The sequence below is a fragment of the Sphaeramia orbicularis genome, chromosome 8 (assembly GCF_902148855.1).
Source record: "Sphaeramia orbicularis chromosome 8, fSphaOr1.1, whole genome shotgun sequence".
Classification (NCBI taxonomy): Eukaryota; Metazoa; Chordata; class Actinopteri; order Kurtiformes; family Apogonidae; genus Sphaeramia; species Sphaeramia orbicularis.
The window spans coordinates 12,832,610-12,848,218 of record NC_043964.1 but is presented as its reverse complement, the minus strand read 5'-3'; the positions used below and the strand labels follow the sequence as shown (position 1 = coordinate 12,848,218).

The 15,609-nt window shown below is 38.7% G+C and overlaps 1 protein-coding gene and 1 long non-coding RNA gene across 3 annotated transcripts in view; both read left to right on the top strand.

The window, feature by feature from the left end:
* adgrl1a (adhesion G protein-coupled receptor L1a) overlaps window positions 1-9,619 on the top strand; it is a 166,523-nt gene extending 156,904 nt beyond the window's left edge. For both annotated transcript variants that reach the window (XM_030141051.1, XM_030141050.1), the window contains 2 exons: window positions 7,201-7,218; window positions 7,363-9,619. In XM_030141051.1, coding sequence (XP_029996911.1) covers window positions 7,201-7,218; window positions 7,363-8,285 — 941 coding nt within the window. In that variant the 3' untranslated portion in view covers window positions 8,286-9,619. The remainder of the gene's footprint in view (window positions 1-7,200; window positions 7,219-7,362) is intronic.
* A 2,368-nt stretch (window positions 9,620-11,987) lies between these two features.
* LOC115423994 (uncharacterized) lies at window positions 11,988-15,411 on the top strand. The gene is made up of 2 exons (XR_003936037.1): window positions 11,988-13,397; window positions 14,891-15,411. It is a non-coding gene; the product is annotated as an uncharacterized LOC115423994 (long non-coding RNA).
* Window positions 15,412-15,609: the final 198 nt, after the last annotated feature.

Sequence of the window (15,609 nt, the reverse complement as noted above, 5' to 3'; positions counted from 1 at the left end):
TGAGATCATTTCCCTTCACTAGTTTTTTTTTGCTCAATACAAAATACAGTTTGACATCTGACCCAAAGTTCCAAATTCATCATCTGAGCTGACGGTTGTTTCTGACTATCACTGAGTACAGTCTGGTCTTTTTAAACACCCATTTTATCTGATCACTTTAGCATCCATGGAAATAGTCAAAGTTTCAGCGCAATACTTTTTTTTTTTAACCGTATCGGAGAAAACTTCCATAATTACAGCTCAAACGGTCTGAACACAAGACTGCTGCATCTTTTGTTGGCTCTGTTACATACTGTAGGAAATCTAAGGAGTTGGAGGATTGTGAGAAGTGTTACATGTATTTTTAGAGAGTTGTTGTGTTAATGCTTTAATGACCAATTTCTGTTGGTTTCCTGTAGCTGTTGCAGAAGCAACACGGTAGCCCCTTTAAACGGGATATTTTGGCTTTACTTCGCCAAGAAATACTCATAATACTGTCAAATCTTGTATTTTTGTAGATGCAAACGTACCACATTTATTCTTCAGGTAAAAACAGTTCTGGTCCAAATATATTCACACCAGGATCAGTCCTTTTAGCTTCGATAAATGTTTTAAGTGGCTAACGTTTGAGATCATTTCCCTTCGCTAGTTTATTTTTTTACTCAATACAAAATACAGTTTGACATCTGACCCGCAGTTCCAAATTCATCATCTGAGCTGACGGTCGTTTCTGACCATCACTGAGTACAGTCTTGCAAACTTGGTATACAGCTTCTTTATGATGATGTTAACAAAAGTTGGTGAAATTATTTGGATCCGGATCTGATTCTGGATTTAGTGCGACTTTGAAAAATTTCCCCATTATAAGAGATAGGAAGTGGATCCATGCAGTAACTCAGTAAATATAAATGTTATCCAGTGTAAAATTCTACAGTCCAGTCCTGATGGGGAGATGACCAAAACGTAATGGCCATATGTTGATCAGGATCTTCTTCTGGATCCGGGAACTTACGGAAAATTTAACATTGGCTCTTATGGGGAAAACAATTTCAATCATCTTCTTCTCCAAAACTACAGTTCTGATTGACTTCAAACTTGGTATACAGCTTCTTTATGATGATGTCAACACAAGGTATTGCAATTATTTTGATCCGGATTTGATTCTGGATTTGGTGCGACTTTGAAAAATTTCCCAATTACAACAGATAGGAAGTGGATTGACCCAATAAATCAGTAAGTATCAATGATATGAAGTTGGAATTTGAATTTTTTACAGATCTGATTGTAAATTGACCAAAACATGGGCTATTTCTGTTATATAATAAATACACAGAACTGGGTGATAATAAATGGCATCTGGATACATCTCCCAAAGCTTTTAATTTGGCCGGTAAACTACAGGGCCGTTGGTCCTATTTTTGTAGATGAAAACGTATCACATTTATTCTTCAGGTAAAAACAGTCCTAGTCCAAATATATTCACACCAGGATCAGTCCTTTTAGCCTCGATAAATGTTTTAAGTGGCTAACGTTTGAGTTCATTTCCCTTCGCTAGTTTTTTTTTGCTCAGTACAAAATACAGTTTGACATCTGACCCGAAGTTCCAAATTCATCATCTGAGCTGACGGCCGTTTCTGACCATCACTGAGTACAGTCTGGTGTTTTTATTCTTTAAAGATCATAAAATCATATCTGCATCACTGTCACGGCTGATGCAAGTAGAGAGGAACATGGTCAGAGTGTAAGAGCTAGATCCAGAAGGTTTATCATCAGTCATCGCATGATTATGTTTGATGCAAGTGTGAGACTGTAGGATTCTGACCGCCAGTGATAGTAGTTCATTAGTGAGTTTGCCGTGGACGTGGGTAGAATTTGAGAATACTAGGGATGTACGACTAGCGGGGCTCAGGAGGTAGAGCGGGTCGTCCAATGACCGAAGGGTTGGCGATTCAGACGTCCTAGTCATGTGCTGTTGTGTCCTTGGGCAAAACACTTCACCCTCCTAGCCTCCAGTGCTGCTACTCATACTGGTGTGTTAATGCGTATGAATGTTCGGTCGTGGTCGGAGGGGCCGTAGGCGCGAATCGGCAGCCACACTTCCATCAGCCTACCCCAGGGCAGCTGTGGGTACATATGTAGTTGACCACGCTGTTAAAAAAATCTGTACTTTAACAGAATTTTCCCTGTTTATTTTACAGATTTTTCCTGTATTTTTAAGATATAGGAAAATATCAATGAAATGACAAAAACAGACTGTGATTTTACACGTCAAATGTAAAATAACACGAAAAAACTGTAACTGTGAATAACCAAAAAAATTTAAATTTTTTAAAAGAAATTTTTTCTTTTTTCACAGAAAAATACAGTTAAAATACATTTGCAAATGTATCGCAATTTCACAAATATTTCTTTTCTATTTATGAGATTAAACTGTTAATTTAAAGTTTAATACTGTAAAAAATAAAATAAAATAAATAAAACGAGATAAAATTACTGACAATTAACTGATAAAGAAGTATTTGTTCTGTAAGTTTAACAAGACTTGTTTGTTAATTGACAAATATCTTGTATAATTACGGGAGGTTTCACACAAAAAATGTTGAATCAATGTATTTTTGTGAATGTATAACATGTATAAGCACTGATAAACTGTCCAAATACAGTTTTTATTAGTGGATTGTTCAACTTAGTCTCATTGAAAATTGTTTATATATATATTTATAGATATTTTGATTGTTTTAATACATGAAAATATTCTTTATCAAACATTAAAAAGTTTTTTAAAAAATGCAAAATATCATGTAAAGTTAGGGCAAAAAACTGTATTTTAATTATGGAAAATTAAAGTATTTTTATGAGATGGTTATTTTCCGTTATTTTACAGTATTTTTTCGGCACCCCTGCTGCCGGAATAATACGGGTTGTTTTTTTTTTTTTACTGCTTTTTTTGTTTGTTTTTTTTACAGTGTACCACCAGAGTGGGAATGTGTGAGTAAATGAATGATGGATCCACGGTACGTGCTTTGAGTATGTGGTCATAGAAAAGCGCTATATAACTTTAATCCATCATTATTATTATTATTATTATCATGTACTGATATATCAGCCAGACAGCAGTATCAGCTGATATTTGCTGATTTCAGTCAACATCAGTATGGGTATATGAGATGTTTTCTTAAAGATGGTAGTGGCAGTTATTTATCTGATACTGTATGTTATATTAAAATTTTGTCATGTTTGTTTATTTTATAGTAGGGCTGTCAAAATTAATGCACTGATACAGATTAATCCACTATCATGTTTAATTTTAACACAATTAACCCATCTGCAGCGTAGAATGCCCCTGAACATCTCTGCTAACACACTTGCGGTAGTTTGTTGAAGTAGAGTTAGCGTCGCACATGTGCAAATGAGCAGTTGATCCAATAGTGACAGACAGCAGAACCAACCCATAAAGATGGAAGATGCTAAATAGCGTGTTGGATGGAAATATGAGGACAAAAAAAAAACAAGACAAAACAGTTGTTTACAGTTGTTTTGTTGAACCTGTTGAAGGCGTTTAATAAACACGTTAAGTCCATGTACAGTCACAGAAAAAATTATTAGACCACCCCTTGTTTTCTTCAATTTCTTGTTCATTTTAATGCCTGGTACAACTAAAGGTACATTTGTTTGGACAAATTTAATGATAACAACAAAAACAGCTCATAGTTTAATTTCCGAGCTGATATCTATCCATTTTCCATGTTTTCAGATAATAACTCAAATCACTTCAGTTCTTACATCAATATCTATTCTTACATCAATATCTATGGCATTGTACTGACAGTGCTTTTAGGCATTCCATGTTTTCTTTTCTCTCTGTTTTAGTCACATGATACACACAGGAGTTAGTACTTGATTGCATAACCATTGTTTTTGATGATTTTGATGGTCTAATAATTTTTTCCGCAACTGTATATTCCCTTTTTTCTTGAGTCTGTTTGGTCATGCAAAATGAAATGTGATTAATATAGATTTAAAATGAATGATATTTAATCATGATTAATAGAAATAAATCCACAGCAACCCTGGGATTAATCTGATTAAAAATTTTAATCGTTTGACAGCACTAGTTTATAGTTGAATCAGTGTCCATTCAAAGTCTTCTGCAATGCATTGTTGTCTTTTGTAGGGGACAAGGGTTTCACAGCTTTACTTAACAAAACAAAACAAAACAAAAATGCTGTGCACTGCAGGATATTCCATAAAGAATAACTGTTGCATCTGGCTGCTGAATTCAGGGCAATTATTTGATAGAAAAAAACAAAGCCTTTGCTTGGGTCTCAGGAGGTTGTATGTACTATGAAGACTTCTTTTGTAAGGGGGGATAAATAACAACCAAAACAAAAGGAAGAAACAGAAAGTATCATTGGTAACAGTTATCGGCCAAAATGTAATTTTAAAGTATAGATTTTACTCAAGAAATTTTGCCATCGGCTCATCCTTAGAGAAAACCTACACTCAATCAATGCTTATTTGTTTTTTTTTCTTTTGTTAGGGTAATAAGATGTGTTAATGAGTGCTTTCTTTTCTGACACTGCTCTTATAAACACTGCTCTATTGTACAGCGTATTAGGGCCACATAAGAAAATAAAAACACTTGTCACTACGAGAATAAAGTCACAATATTTCAAGAATAAAGTCGTAATATAATGAGAATAAAGTCGCACCCACTCATCGAATCATGGAGAACGTGGAACATTTTGTGAAGTTCTGCTTTCATTTGGGGTTTACACACAAAGGCCAAATACTGAGCCTATCCCCCATCAGCACATTAGCATTAGTCGAAGGACTTTGAAGCGAGTTAGCACACGTTTGGGTTTGTTTCAAGAACCGAACTGATTTGTACCAAATTGCCTCTTTTGTGGAGGAGAAACTGACAAAGTGGTTGTCTGCAGGGCTAGCGGTGGTTACACCACAGAACTATACAGAGAGGGACTGTTGATTCTCAATAAACTGTGAGGATTCTACTCTGAGTTTTGGAGTCCAACAGAAGTGAAAGTTGCTGCTTCGCTTGTTGTGTTCGGTGTAATACCAGAAACTCTGTCGAATTTTCAAAATATTATGACTTTAATCTCATAAAAGTATGACTTTGTTCTTGTTAAATAATGCCTTTTTTTTTTAAACTATGACTTTATTCTCATTATATAATGACTTTATTCTCAAAATATAATGATTTTATTCTCGTTAAATAATGAGTTTTTTAAAACTACAACTTTATTCTCATATTATGACTTTATTCTTGAAATATAACGACTTCATTCTCGTTAAATAATGGGTGTTTTAAAACTACAACTTTATTCTCATTGTATCACTGAGACAGCACCTCCTCTTTTACTTTTACTTTCTGGTCTTCTCGTGCTCAGTCAGTCTTTTTAAATGTGTGTGTGCTTGTGTGTGTGCATGTGTGTGTGTGTGTGTGTGTGTGTGTGTGAGTGGGTGGGTGGGTGGGTATGTGTGGGTGGGTGGGGGATGGTACGATTTTTAAACTTATATGTAAAGCACTTTGTGTGTCCATAATGTATGAAAAGTGCTATATAAATAAAGACTGACTGATATCATGACTTTATTCTCGAAATATAAGGACTTTATTCTTGTAGTGACAAGCGTTTTTATTTTCTTATGTGGTCCTAATATGCCGTCATACTATTGGGCTGGATTTGTCTGGAAAAATGAAATGGTGTATTATGTAATTCAAGGACTATATTTAGTGTTTTGATTTGGACAGAGATGCATATGGAATGTGTGTATTCTCAAATTCAGGCTTTCGTTCCCCTCATTTTTGCTCTCTGCAGCTTTAAGTTGATAAAGAGCTAAGAGCTAAAGGCAACTCTCTAATCAGTACGATTAAGAAATATTGAAGGGATACAGTCCATGGAACTGCAGTTAGCCTCTTTAAATTGCTCGATCACTGTTTTATCACATTGCTGCATTCCCACACTGCCTCTAACTGCTGAATTAGACATGTCCTGGTGATAGCCCTTCTACAGTGCAAATATTAACTTGGTTAGAAAGAATGTGTGTGGCTGGTCGCTGCACCCGGAGAATATCAGGCCTAATATCTGAGGACTGAAATTTAAGGCGGCGTTTCTGTTAAATATTTTAAAGCCTCTCTGCACAATACGTCAAGCCTGATGGCCACAGGCATGGCAGCCAAGACATTTTTAGAAGAGAGTGGGAGAGGAAGTAGGGAGAGCACTTCATTAGAATGTCTAATTACGCACACCACCATAGAAGAGGAATGTTGATTAAAGTCAAACTACGCATTAAAATTTCAACAATGAACACTCTCCTCACTTTTTGGGTGACGGTGGCTTTTTATTTTTTTTCCTGTGTGATGGTGAATTTGGCAGAAAAAACAAAAACATGTCGGGTGTTTTGAAGGCAAATGGTAAAATAAACATAACTCTGACTGTGCGGAGTTTGTATGAATTATGTATGTGTTCAGGGGTATCACTGACAATAGTAAATAAATATCCAGGTTATTTTCTGTAGCTTAAAATTTGCTGTCACAGATACACAAACACAGCTAAGTCTGCATGCCTCAAGAGTTGATGTGGCTCTATGTTTATGTTTATGTTTGTGTGTGTGTGTGTTTGAGTTGACTACAATTCACCTGACAACCATTTAAATGCACAGTAATTCTCAATGCATCCAGAGTTTTCTCCAGTACAAGACTACTTTTTCATCAGTTACTTAATACTAGGATTTGGGCACATCTTAACTCTCTTTTTATTTAGAAAACGCTTTCAAAACCCACACTACCATAGTCTATAATCTGCATCTTTTCATTACCAGTATCTGTGTGAGTCAACTCAGTACATAACCATTACAAAAGCAAATCATAAATCCCTCTGCGGGGCTTTAGAAGTAGAGGTGTGAATATTCACCGGCTTCACAATTTGATTACAATGGCTGCATCATGATGCATCTTTGAATCAGGAAACTTCCACACCTCTAATGTGCAGCAGGAGGTGGGAGGCTGAATGTTTGAATGTGAGAGACGGAATGAAGTGAAAAAGGGTAAATGGACAAGGACGTTTTTATTGTTAATGGTTCTCTTTTGAAATGTCATAAAAATGAATACATTATGTTAATGTGTTATCATTAAATGCTTTAAAACACTGACTTGTGTTTTACTTTCTATTCACTCTACATGACTTTCCCTCTGATGCACAGGAACATTCCGAGACCCAAGTAAGTGTTCTTCATCACAGTTCACATTGCTGTAAGCCACCCCATCTTATATTTTTCAATCTGATATTTGCACACTCTGTTACTGTCATTTGAATGTAATAATAAAGTCAAATTCCTCTGTGTTATGTTTGTGTTTGGGTCCAGAGAGCACGCTATCTAAGGCCCGCGACCCCTGTGGGATGGAAACCCTGCCCTTGAATGGTAACTTCAACAACAGCTACTCCCTGCGCAGCGGCCCGGGGGCTGGAGGCGGGGGCAGCTGTGACTTCCTAAGTGGCGGAGGTGGAGACAGTCCCCCTCCCGTCTTCAATCCCCGTAGCTCGGAGACTTTGGGAGGCGGAGGCATCAGACGAAACCTTTCTGATGCCGCAGCCTTTGAGAAGATGATTATTTCTGAGCTCGTGCACAACAACCTAAGAGGCGGCGTCGGAGGAGGAGGTGGAGGTGGAGGAGGTGGGGGCGATGCAGGGGACAGAGCGTGTGGAAGCCTGGCGAGGGGACGTCCTCACGGTGGGGTGGGACGGGGCACAACGGGGCCAGATTCCTCTATTAGTATGGATGAAGATGATGACTTTATGAGAGAGGGGCATCAGCGCACCCCGCAGGATGTGGAGCTGCTTTATAAAGCCTTGGAGGAGCCTCTGCTATTGCAGCGTGCCCAGTCCGTCCTCTACCAGAGCGATCCGGAGGAGTCAGAGAGCTACACAGCCGACCTCACGGAGAGTCTGGGCCATAGCGGCCACAGCGGCCAGAGTGCTGGCGGACAGGGAGGCGGCAGAGCGCCCGATTCCCCGGCCCGTGACTCCCTGTACACCAGCATCACCAACCTGCGAGACTCACCTTACCCCGACAGCAGCCCCGAGCCCCTGGAAGTGGTGCCCCGCTCAGCCCAGCCCCCCGAAGAGCTGTACTACAGCTCCGGGAGGCCGGCCCTGGGCTCTCGCGGGGCACCAATGCAGACCTTCTACCAGGCCCCACCCCGGAGACCGAGTGGGGAGGGACATCCGGCCCCAGAGCCTGCCCATAATGAGGGAGACGGACAGATGCAGCTGGTCACCAGCCTGTGACTGGAGCCTGAAAGAGGAAGTTGGGGACTACTGTGATGGCCAGAGCCGCCTCCTAGCCTGCCTCGTTGTAACGTCTCTCCACTTTCTGCTAGTTCGGTTGCCTTTCTTTCTCTTGACTTTTATTTAACTAACAGGTGACCTTCAGGGGGAGTCGTGGCTGACTCTGCAGAAGCAGCCTTTATATTTAACCCTCATCTTGTCTTATGGAGATCTGTGATGGGTGTTTTTTCTGTAGAGCATTCAATCACTCTCTCCAGCTCCAGTACTCCCCAGTTCCTTTGGTACCCTAAGGCCAAGTCCAGCACTCTGAATGTACCTATCCACCCCCTTTACCTTCAGATATTTCAAAACTTTTAAACTTTGTTAAAGTTTTTTTATGTAATTTATCTTCCGACCTGCCTCCGGAGATGGGAATATCATTTTATATTTTATCTCATTTCCTTTTCTTACCATCCATAGGTCTTTTTGAGTCATCATTTGATAGGAGTAGTTAGCTGTGGAGACTGGGAATATAGTACACAATTATAATCTTAAAAAATGTCTCACAGAAAGCTCTTCGTTGTTGCCAAAAATATAGTTTATTGAGCCAGAACAGAAACTAAAACACAAGGCAATTGCACCACACACACACACGCACACACACACACACATACATATACATACACTCACTTATCCAGAAGTGCTCATTACTGAACATCAAAAGTAAAAACAGTACTCCATCTAAGTAAAAGGGAGCAAGAGCTTTTGTTCCAAGCAGGCAGTGGGAGCTGATTCAGTGTAGTTGCCTTCATTTTCTCTTGCTGTGAATGGAAGACTATGTACAGAAGTGGAGTAGAGGCAAATATGGACACTGAGGAGGCGCTGAACCACCGGCCCTGCACCCATAAGACTGGCCTGTCCTCTCCACTTTTCTCTCTGGTTGTTTGCTTTAGGCATTTGAAAAGTTAAATGACTGCCTTGCTATTGTTTTTTAAGAGAGTATTCAATTTGTTGACAATGGTTCTGCATTCTTTGGGGGTCGTGAGTGCGGACATGTGTCACCCCCCCACCCCTGAACTTTGCTGTTACAGCCTAGCCAGTTGAAGTGGACTTGTTTCCTGTGTGTGGTTGTGACAAACAAAACTGTAAATGCCACAGATGCACTGGTCTACTAATTGGTATAACCATGTACATAGGAGCCACACATGAATCTACTTTATTCATACTATGTAAATAGACACATCAGATGATCAAAAGCAACAAAAAGCGACATAACATGACAAATGACTTCTTGTACTGCAACAAACCGAAGACAGAAAAAATAAAATGTTTTGGAGTTTGTGACCTGAATGATACTCTATCTCTCTCCCTGTTGCTTGGTCTCTCGCTCTCTTGCGCTTCTTTGCCCAGCACTGTGCCATTCAGTGAAATTCCTAAATGATCCAATGGAGAGAGAAAGGCAGAGAGAAAGAGACGAGATTACGATGTGTTGTAGATTTTATTTATACAAATGAAAAATGTAACAAAAAATTCTGGCACAATTTTTATGTAATATAATCCATTACATGTTGTTAATGTTTGACCTTTGACACTCCCAGGGTGGGATTGCCTAAGGCAGCAGGGGGGGGCGGGAGGTGTGAGCCAAGCGAGATAGATGTCGTCAAATGTCATACTGTGCCTCACAGGCATGATAAAGCATTGTGGGTGAACAACAGCATCCATTAAGTGATTTGGTTTGTTCTTGTATTATTTGAAAAATATAACCAGATTACATACTTTTAACAACATGGGTTTTAGCATGTATGTTTTGCTATCAGAGAATATTGCATTTTGCTGTTTCTTAAACATAGTTTCAGCATTACTCCAGAGCCTAATGTGACAATTCATGAAATTCTTGTGTGCATGTGTGAGTTGGTATGGATGTGTGTCAGGCCTGTTTCTGCTCGAGTGTCTAGTGTGTATGTATGAATGTGTGCGTGTGTGCGTGTGCCAGACTTTTTTACGTGCACGCACATTTGAAAGGCTATTTTCTGTGGCGTGACATGAATGCACATCTGAGAAGAGGGGTATACTCATCCCAGAAAGCTGCCATTACTTCTCAGCCTCAAATGGAAGTGGCTCTGACCGTGGTGTTCAGGTAGAGAGAGGATAGCAGGAATCAGACCGCCTTGGGAGACACGACAACCATATACCATGAAAATGACAAGCAGGGTTGACTGATTGGGAGGAACATGTTTCCAATATGCCACCTTATGCAAGCGATACATTTGAGAAATTAGCTGTCAAGAGAAAGCCACTCATGAGGCTCCTTTCATCCAGCTGAAATCTGTCTGACCTTTAAAAAAAACAGAGTTTGCCTTCTTCTGCGCTTTATTTATAGGTATTTGTTATGGTTTATTTATCAGTTTTTATGTATGTTTTTGGAATATTTATTCACATTGATTTATTCATGGCATTGTATCTTTGACTGTCTCCCTCGTAAACCTGCGCCAAGCGAAAGAGTGTGATGTGTGGACAGAACGTGAGCAGAAAATAGATGCATCCACTGCTGTGTGACATTTGGCTAGAGCCTGACTGTCCCACTTCTAAGAGAACCTAAAGGACAGCTTTTAGCTGTGGCTCCCGGGGCTGAAAGAGAGTGAGGGTTAAAGACAGATAAGGGAGAGGGATTACAAGGATTTGCCACCATTTATTCTTGTTATTCAAATCACTTGTGTAAGTAACATTGTATGGGCCACGGCGCACAATGAGGCTCAGAACGACGGCCCCGGTATCATCACTTGAGCCATAGGGGGATCGTGTGCAATACTGGTTTGATGGTTGGCAGCTGATTCCGAGAGCTGTTTGTGTTTACAAATGAGCAAAATGCACATGTATAGAGGGTATGCACGTGACGTCACCGCTAGCGGAAGTCACCGCGGTTACGTCCACTGAGTGGCAGAAAGAAGGAGATGAGTGACAGCGTTTGCTTCAATACTGTCTAAAACAGGGGTGTCAAACATGTGGCCCGGGGGCCAAATGCGGCCCACCAAAGGGTTCAGTTCGGCCCCTGGGATTTTTTTGCCAAGTGCAAAAATTCCACAGTCTTGAATTGAATTAAGCAAAAAAAGTTTAGCTTGAATTAAGGAAAAGATCTTGAATTAAGCCCAAAAAAAAATCTTCAATTTAGTAAAAAAAAAAAAAAAAAAATCGTCAATTAAGTAAAAAAAATCTTGAATTACACCAAAAAAATCTTCAATTAAGTAAAAAAAAAAAAAAATTGAATTAAGCCAAAAAAAATTTTGAATTAAGCCAAAAAAAAAAATCTTCAATTAAGTTAAAAAAAAAAAAATTGAATTAAGCCAAAAAGTATCAGTTAAGTTAAAAAAAAAAATATTGAATTAAGCCCAAAAAATCTTCAATTAAGTTAAAAAAATATATTGAATTAAGCAAAAAAAAATATTGAATTAAGCCAAAAATAAAAAAAAAAATCTTGAAGTAAGCCAAAAAAAATCTTCAATTCAGTTAAAAAAAAATCTGAATTAAGCCAAAAACAAAAAAAATCTTCAAATAAAAAAATATTGAATTTAGCCGAAAAAAAATTGTCCTTAATTTAATTTTACATTTCACATTTTCCCAGTCTGGCTGTGTTTACTGCTATACTCCATCATGTTGAGCAGGTTGGTTTTTGCCATTCGATCTGACTTAGAGGGGAAGTGACGTACCTGCATACCCTCTATACTGGTTTGATGGTTTGCAGCTGATTCCAAGAGCTGTTTGTGTTTACGAATGATCAAAATGCACATGTATTCTGCTCTGCTGCTCTGCTGAAGTGTACGTGAAGCGTGGACGCTGTGGCTCAGCGGTGGAGCGTTGTGCCGAAGCAGCGCTCGCCGGTCAACTGAGGACAAATGAATGTATTTTAACAAGCAGGACTAAATAAAACAGTTCACTCCAGGGTGGAAGTGTTAATGGGAAACACAAGAGAGCCATCATCATCTTTATCCTCATCACCATCATCATTAAGTCCATTCCTTTCCTTCATTGTATTTGACATAATGTGCTGATGCTGATCTGTAGTGCTCATCTGGGACCTGCCCCAGGGAGAAAAACTGTTTCGACAGACACTCCCCGCGAGAGCAGAGATGTGCGTCACCTTGGGCCTACATGTTTTGTTTTTTTTTTATTTGTTTTTTTTTTATTTTCCAGCACCTCAAAGCCTCTCCTTTTATTCTCTGTCTCATCTCATCCACATTTTAATATCAATCTCAGTGGACTCCATTAGTGCAGCACTTCTTTGAGAGTGTTAATTTGTTTTGTCAAAAGCTTTGTTTATCCCAGATTAATATCTCAATAAACAGAGGAGTACTGTACGGTGGTAAATGATCATGATTATACAGTAGAAAGTCTGCGGCCCACGCTGTCGGACGCAGACTCTCACAATGGGAGTTTCTCCACCATTCAAAGCCCTCCAAACCTTTGATTACAATAACACCGTGGGTACTAATTTACCGCAGTGATCTCACCCCCACTCACTTTTATGGCTCTTGATTTTTTTTTCTGTCTCTGTCTGTAAACACATTTCCCATTTCACACTGATTGCAAGCTTGACATGCACGTGCACATGGAGCAGTTGGGTGGGAAATTGTTTGAAAAGGAGGGATGCCCAACCTTTGACACAGTGCCGCCTCACCTCTGCAGCTTAAAGGGAACTGCAGCTACTGTTCGCTCTATCATTACACAGCAGAGGTCCCAGCAGGCCTAGAGTCTGTTCACTCACACTTGACCCTTTCACACACAGGAACCTTTTTTAACCGGTTATTTGAGTGGCCCCTATCATATCAGTAGGAGGTGGGATGTGTGAGTGAAACGGCTATAGCGGACGAGCAATAGGGTCATTATGTCTCCGAGGATGGGCCCCAGAAGGAACAGAGCAGGGACAACATCAGCTGCGATGTCAGAAATGTCACCAATTCATAGCCATAGGCAGTTCAGAGCCGGGTGGGTGGTGGATGGTGGGGGGTGGGAGTGGGGAGGGGGGGGCTGCTAGTAAGGCAGAGACTGCAGTGAGACTGGATCAGGCGATAAGGAGATGGATGTGGCGCTTTTTGCTTTGTTTCAGATGGCTTTCCGTTGGTGGTTTGCAGTTTAGAGGTTATCACATTATGGTACAAATAGATCAGACTGGCTGCTCACATCTCAAGTTCACTCAGAGAATAAAACAGAAATCTGCTTGTAGTGGAACAAAGATAATGTGTGTTGGGTCTCTTTTAAAAAATAAATAAATAAATGTGAAAATGAGTTCACTGCCGCATCAGCCGATTAAAAGTGGATTTTTAGAGCGCTAATAAAATCTGATGGGATTTTCCTGTAGAGATTTTTAAAATATAAACAATAATAAAGTAGTAGGGTCAAGTCACGCGGCTATTGACTTTGAATCAAAAAATTAGAATTGAGATAATGATTTCAAACTTTTTGGAGTTCAATAGTATAACATCTTAAGTTTCTAAATCACAGGTGTCAAACATGCGGCCCAGGGGCCAAATCCGGCCTGCCAAAAGGGTCCAGTTCGGCCCCTGGGATGAATTTGTGAAATGCAAAAATTACACTAAGATGTTAATCGTTTTAGTTCAGGTTCCACATTCAGACCAATTTAATCTCATCATAACCTAAAAATACTCACAACTCCAAATTTGTAAATGTTTTCATGTATTTACACTAAAACACAGTATAATTTTGCAAAAAATCTGAATAACCTGAACAAATATGAGCAACCTGAAATGTATTAAGAGAAGTAAGTGCAGTTTTAATAACATTCCACCTGTTGCTAAATGTTTTGTGTATTTGTAGATCCACTGTGATCTGTAAGTTATTATGTACATGTGGAAATGACAAACTAAAGCAGAATAGTGTTAAAATTACAATTTCTTTTTCAGTTTGTTCATGTTATTCACATTGTTTGAAAGGACAGTTTGTAGATGTAAACATTTTCATAATGTAATTTTGCTTTTTTCACTGTAAACATAGAGAAAAGTTTGGAGTTTACATTATTTGTAAATTATTATCTTATTATTTTACTGGTTCGGCCCACTGCAGATCAGATTTAGCTGAATGTGGCCCCTGAACTAAAATGAGTTTGACACCCCTGTTCTAAATCCATCAAAATTTTTGTCAAAAAAGGATTTTCAAGAAAATTACAGAACTTTTTATATGAACTAAATTCAGGCTCTCGGAAAGTTCTCTAAGAATGAATAATAACATAAGTTATCACTGCTACAATTTGAAATCTCAATCATGTATTTCTATTTTCAATATAGTTTTATGACTCTTTATACATCCTTTTATCATTATAAAAATCGTTTTGTCTGAAAAATTGGTGTGAATTGCTTTTTTAAGCATTTTAATATCAGATTGTGCCGGTTATGTAGGGAATTTCAGTTTTCTCAGAAAAACATGTTTATTTTTAAGCACTAATTAATCAAATGAGCTAAACCAATGGAAATTTCTGAAAGTAAGCTTTTAACCCTCTGCTTAAGCATGGCTTCGTTGGAATTTAAGATTATTTTGTCACTAATCTAAAAAAATTATTATTTTTTTTTTCCCTACATAACCAAAAATAGGTCTCGTTGGTGGTTTGCAGTTTAGAGGTGATCACATTATGGTTCAAATAGATCAGGCTGGCTTCTCACATCTCAAGTTCACTCAGAGAATAAAAAAGAAATCTGCTTGTAGTGGAACAAAGATAATGTGTGTTGGGTGTCTTTTAAGAAAAATAAATAAATAAATAAAAAATGTGAAAATGAGTTCACTGCCGCGTCAGCTGATTAAAAGTGGATTTTTAGAGCGCTAACAAAATGTGACGGGATTTTCCTATAGAGATTTTTAAAATATAAACAATAATAAAGTAGTACTATTTTGTTATTGGTCTCTTGTTACGTGTCCACATTACTACTATACAGTTCCTATAGAGTAGTTTTAAGAATATGTAGGGTTATGGCATAAACCTAGTCATGAGGATTGTGCTGTTTCTCTTTTTTGTGTTAAATATGTACCCAAGAAGCTGTGTCAGCAGTTCTTTGATGCACAGGGTGGGACCACTGGTAGAGGGGCTTTAAAGTAGGATGGGCCCTCCAAATGCTCAACCCTCAAGGCCCGTTCTACATAAAAACCCCCAGGTCCAAAACTGAAACAAACATATCTTTCGACACAGACACATACAACACACATCTTCAGTCTTACAGTATACATGAGGTGGGGATAAACAGCATAGATTTGCTGTTTACTTGGTCTTTCACGTATGACAAGGTTCAAGGTCTGAGTTGCATTTTAGTGACATTAAGGGCAAAAATTCAAATTCTTGGTTGTG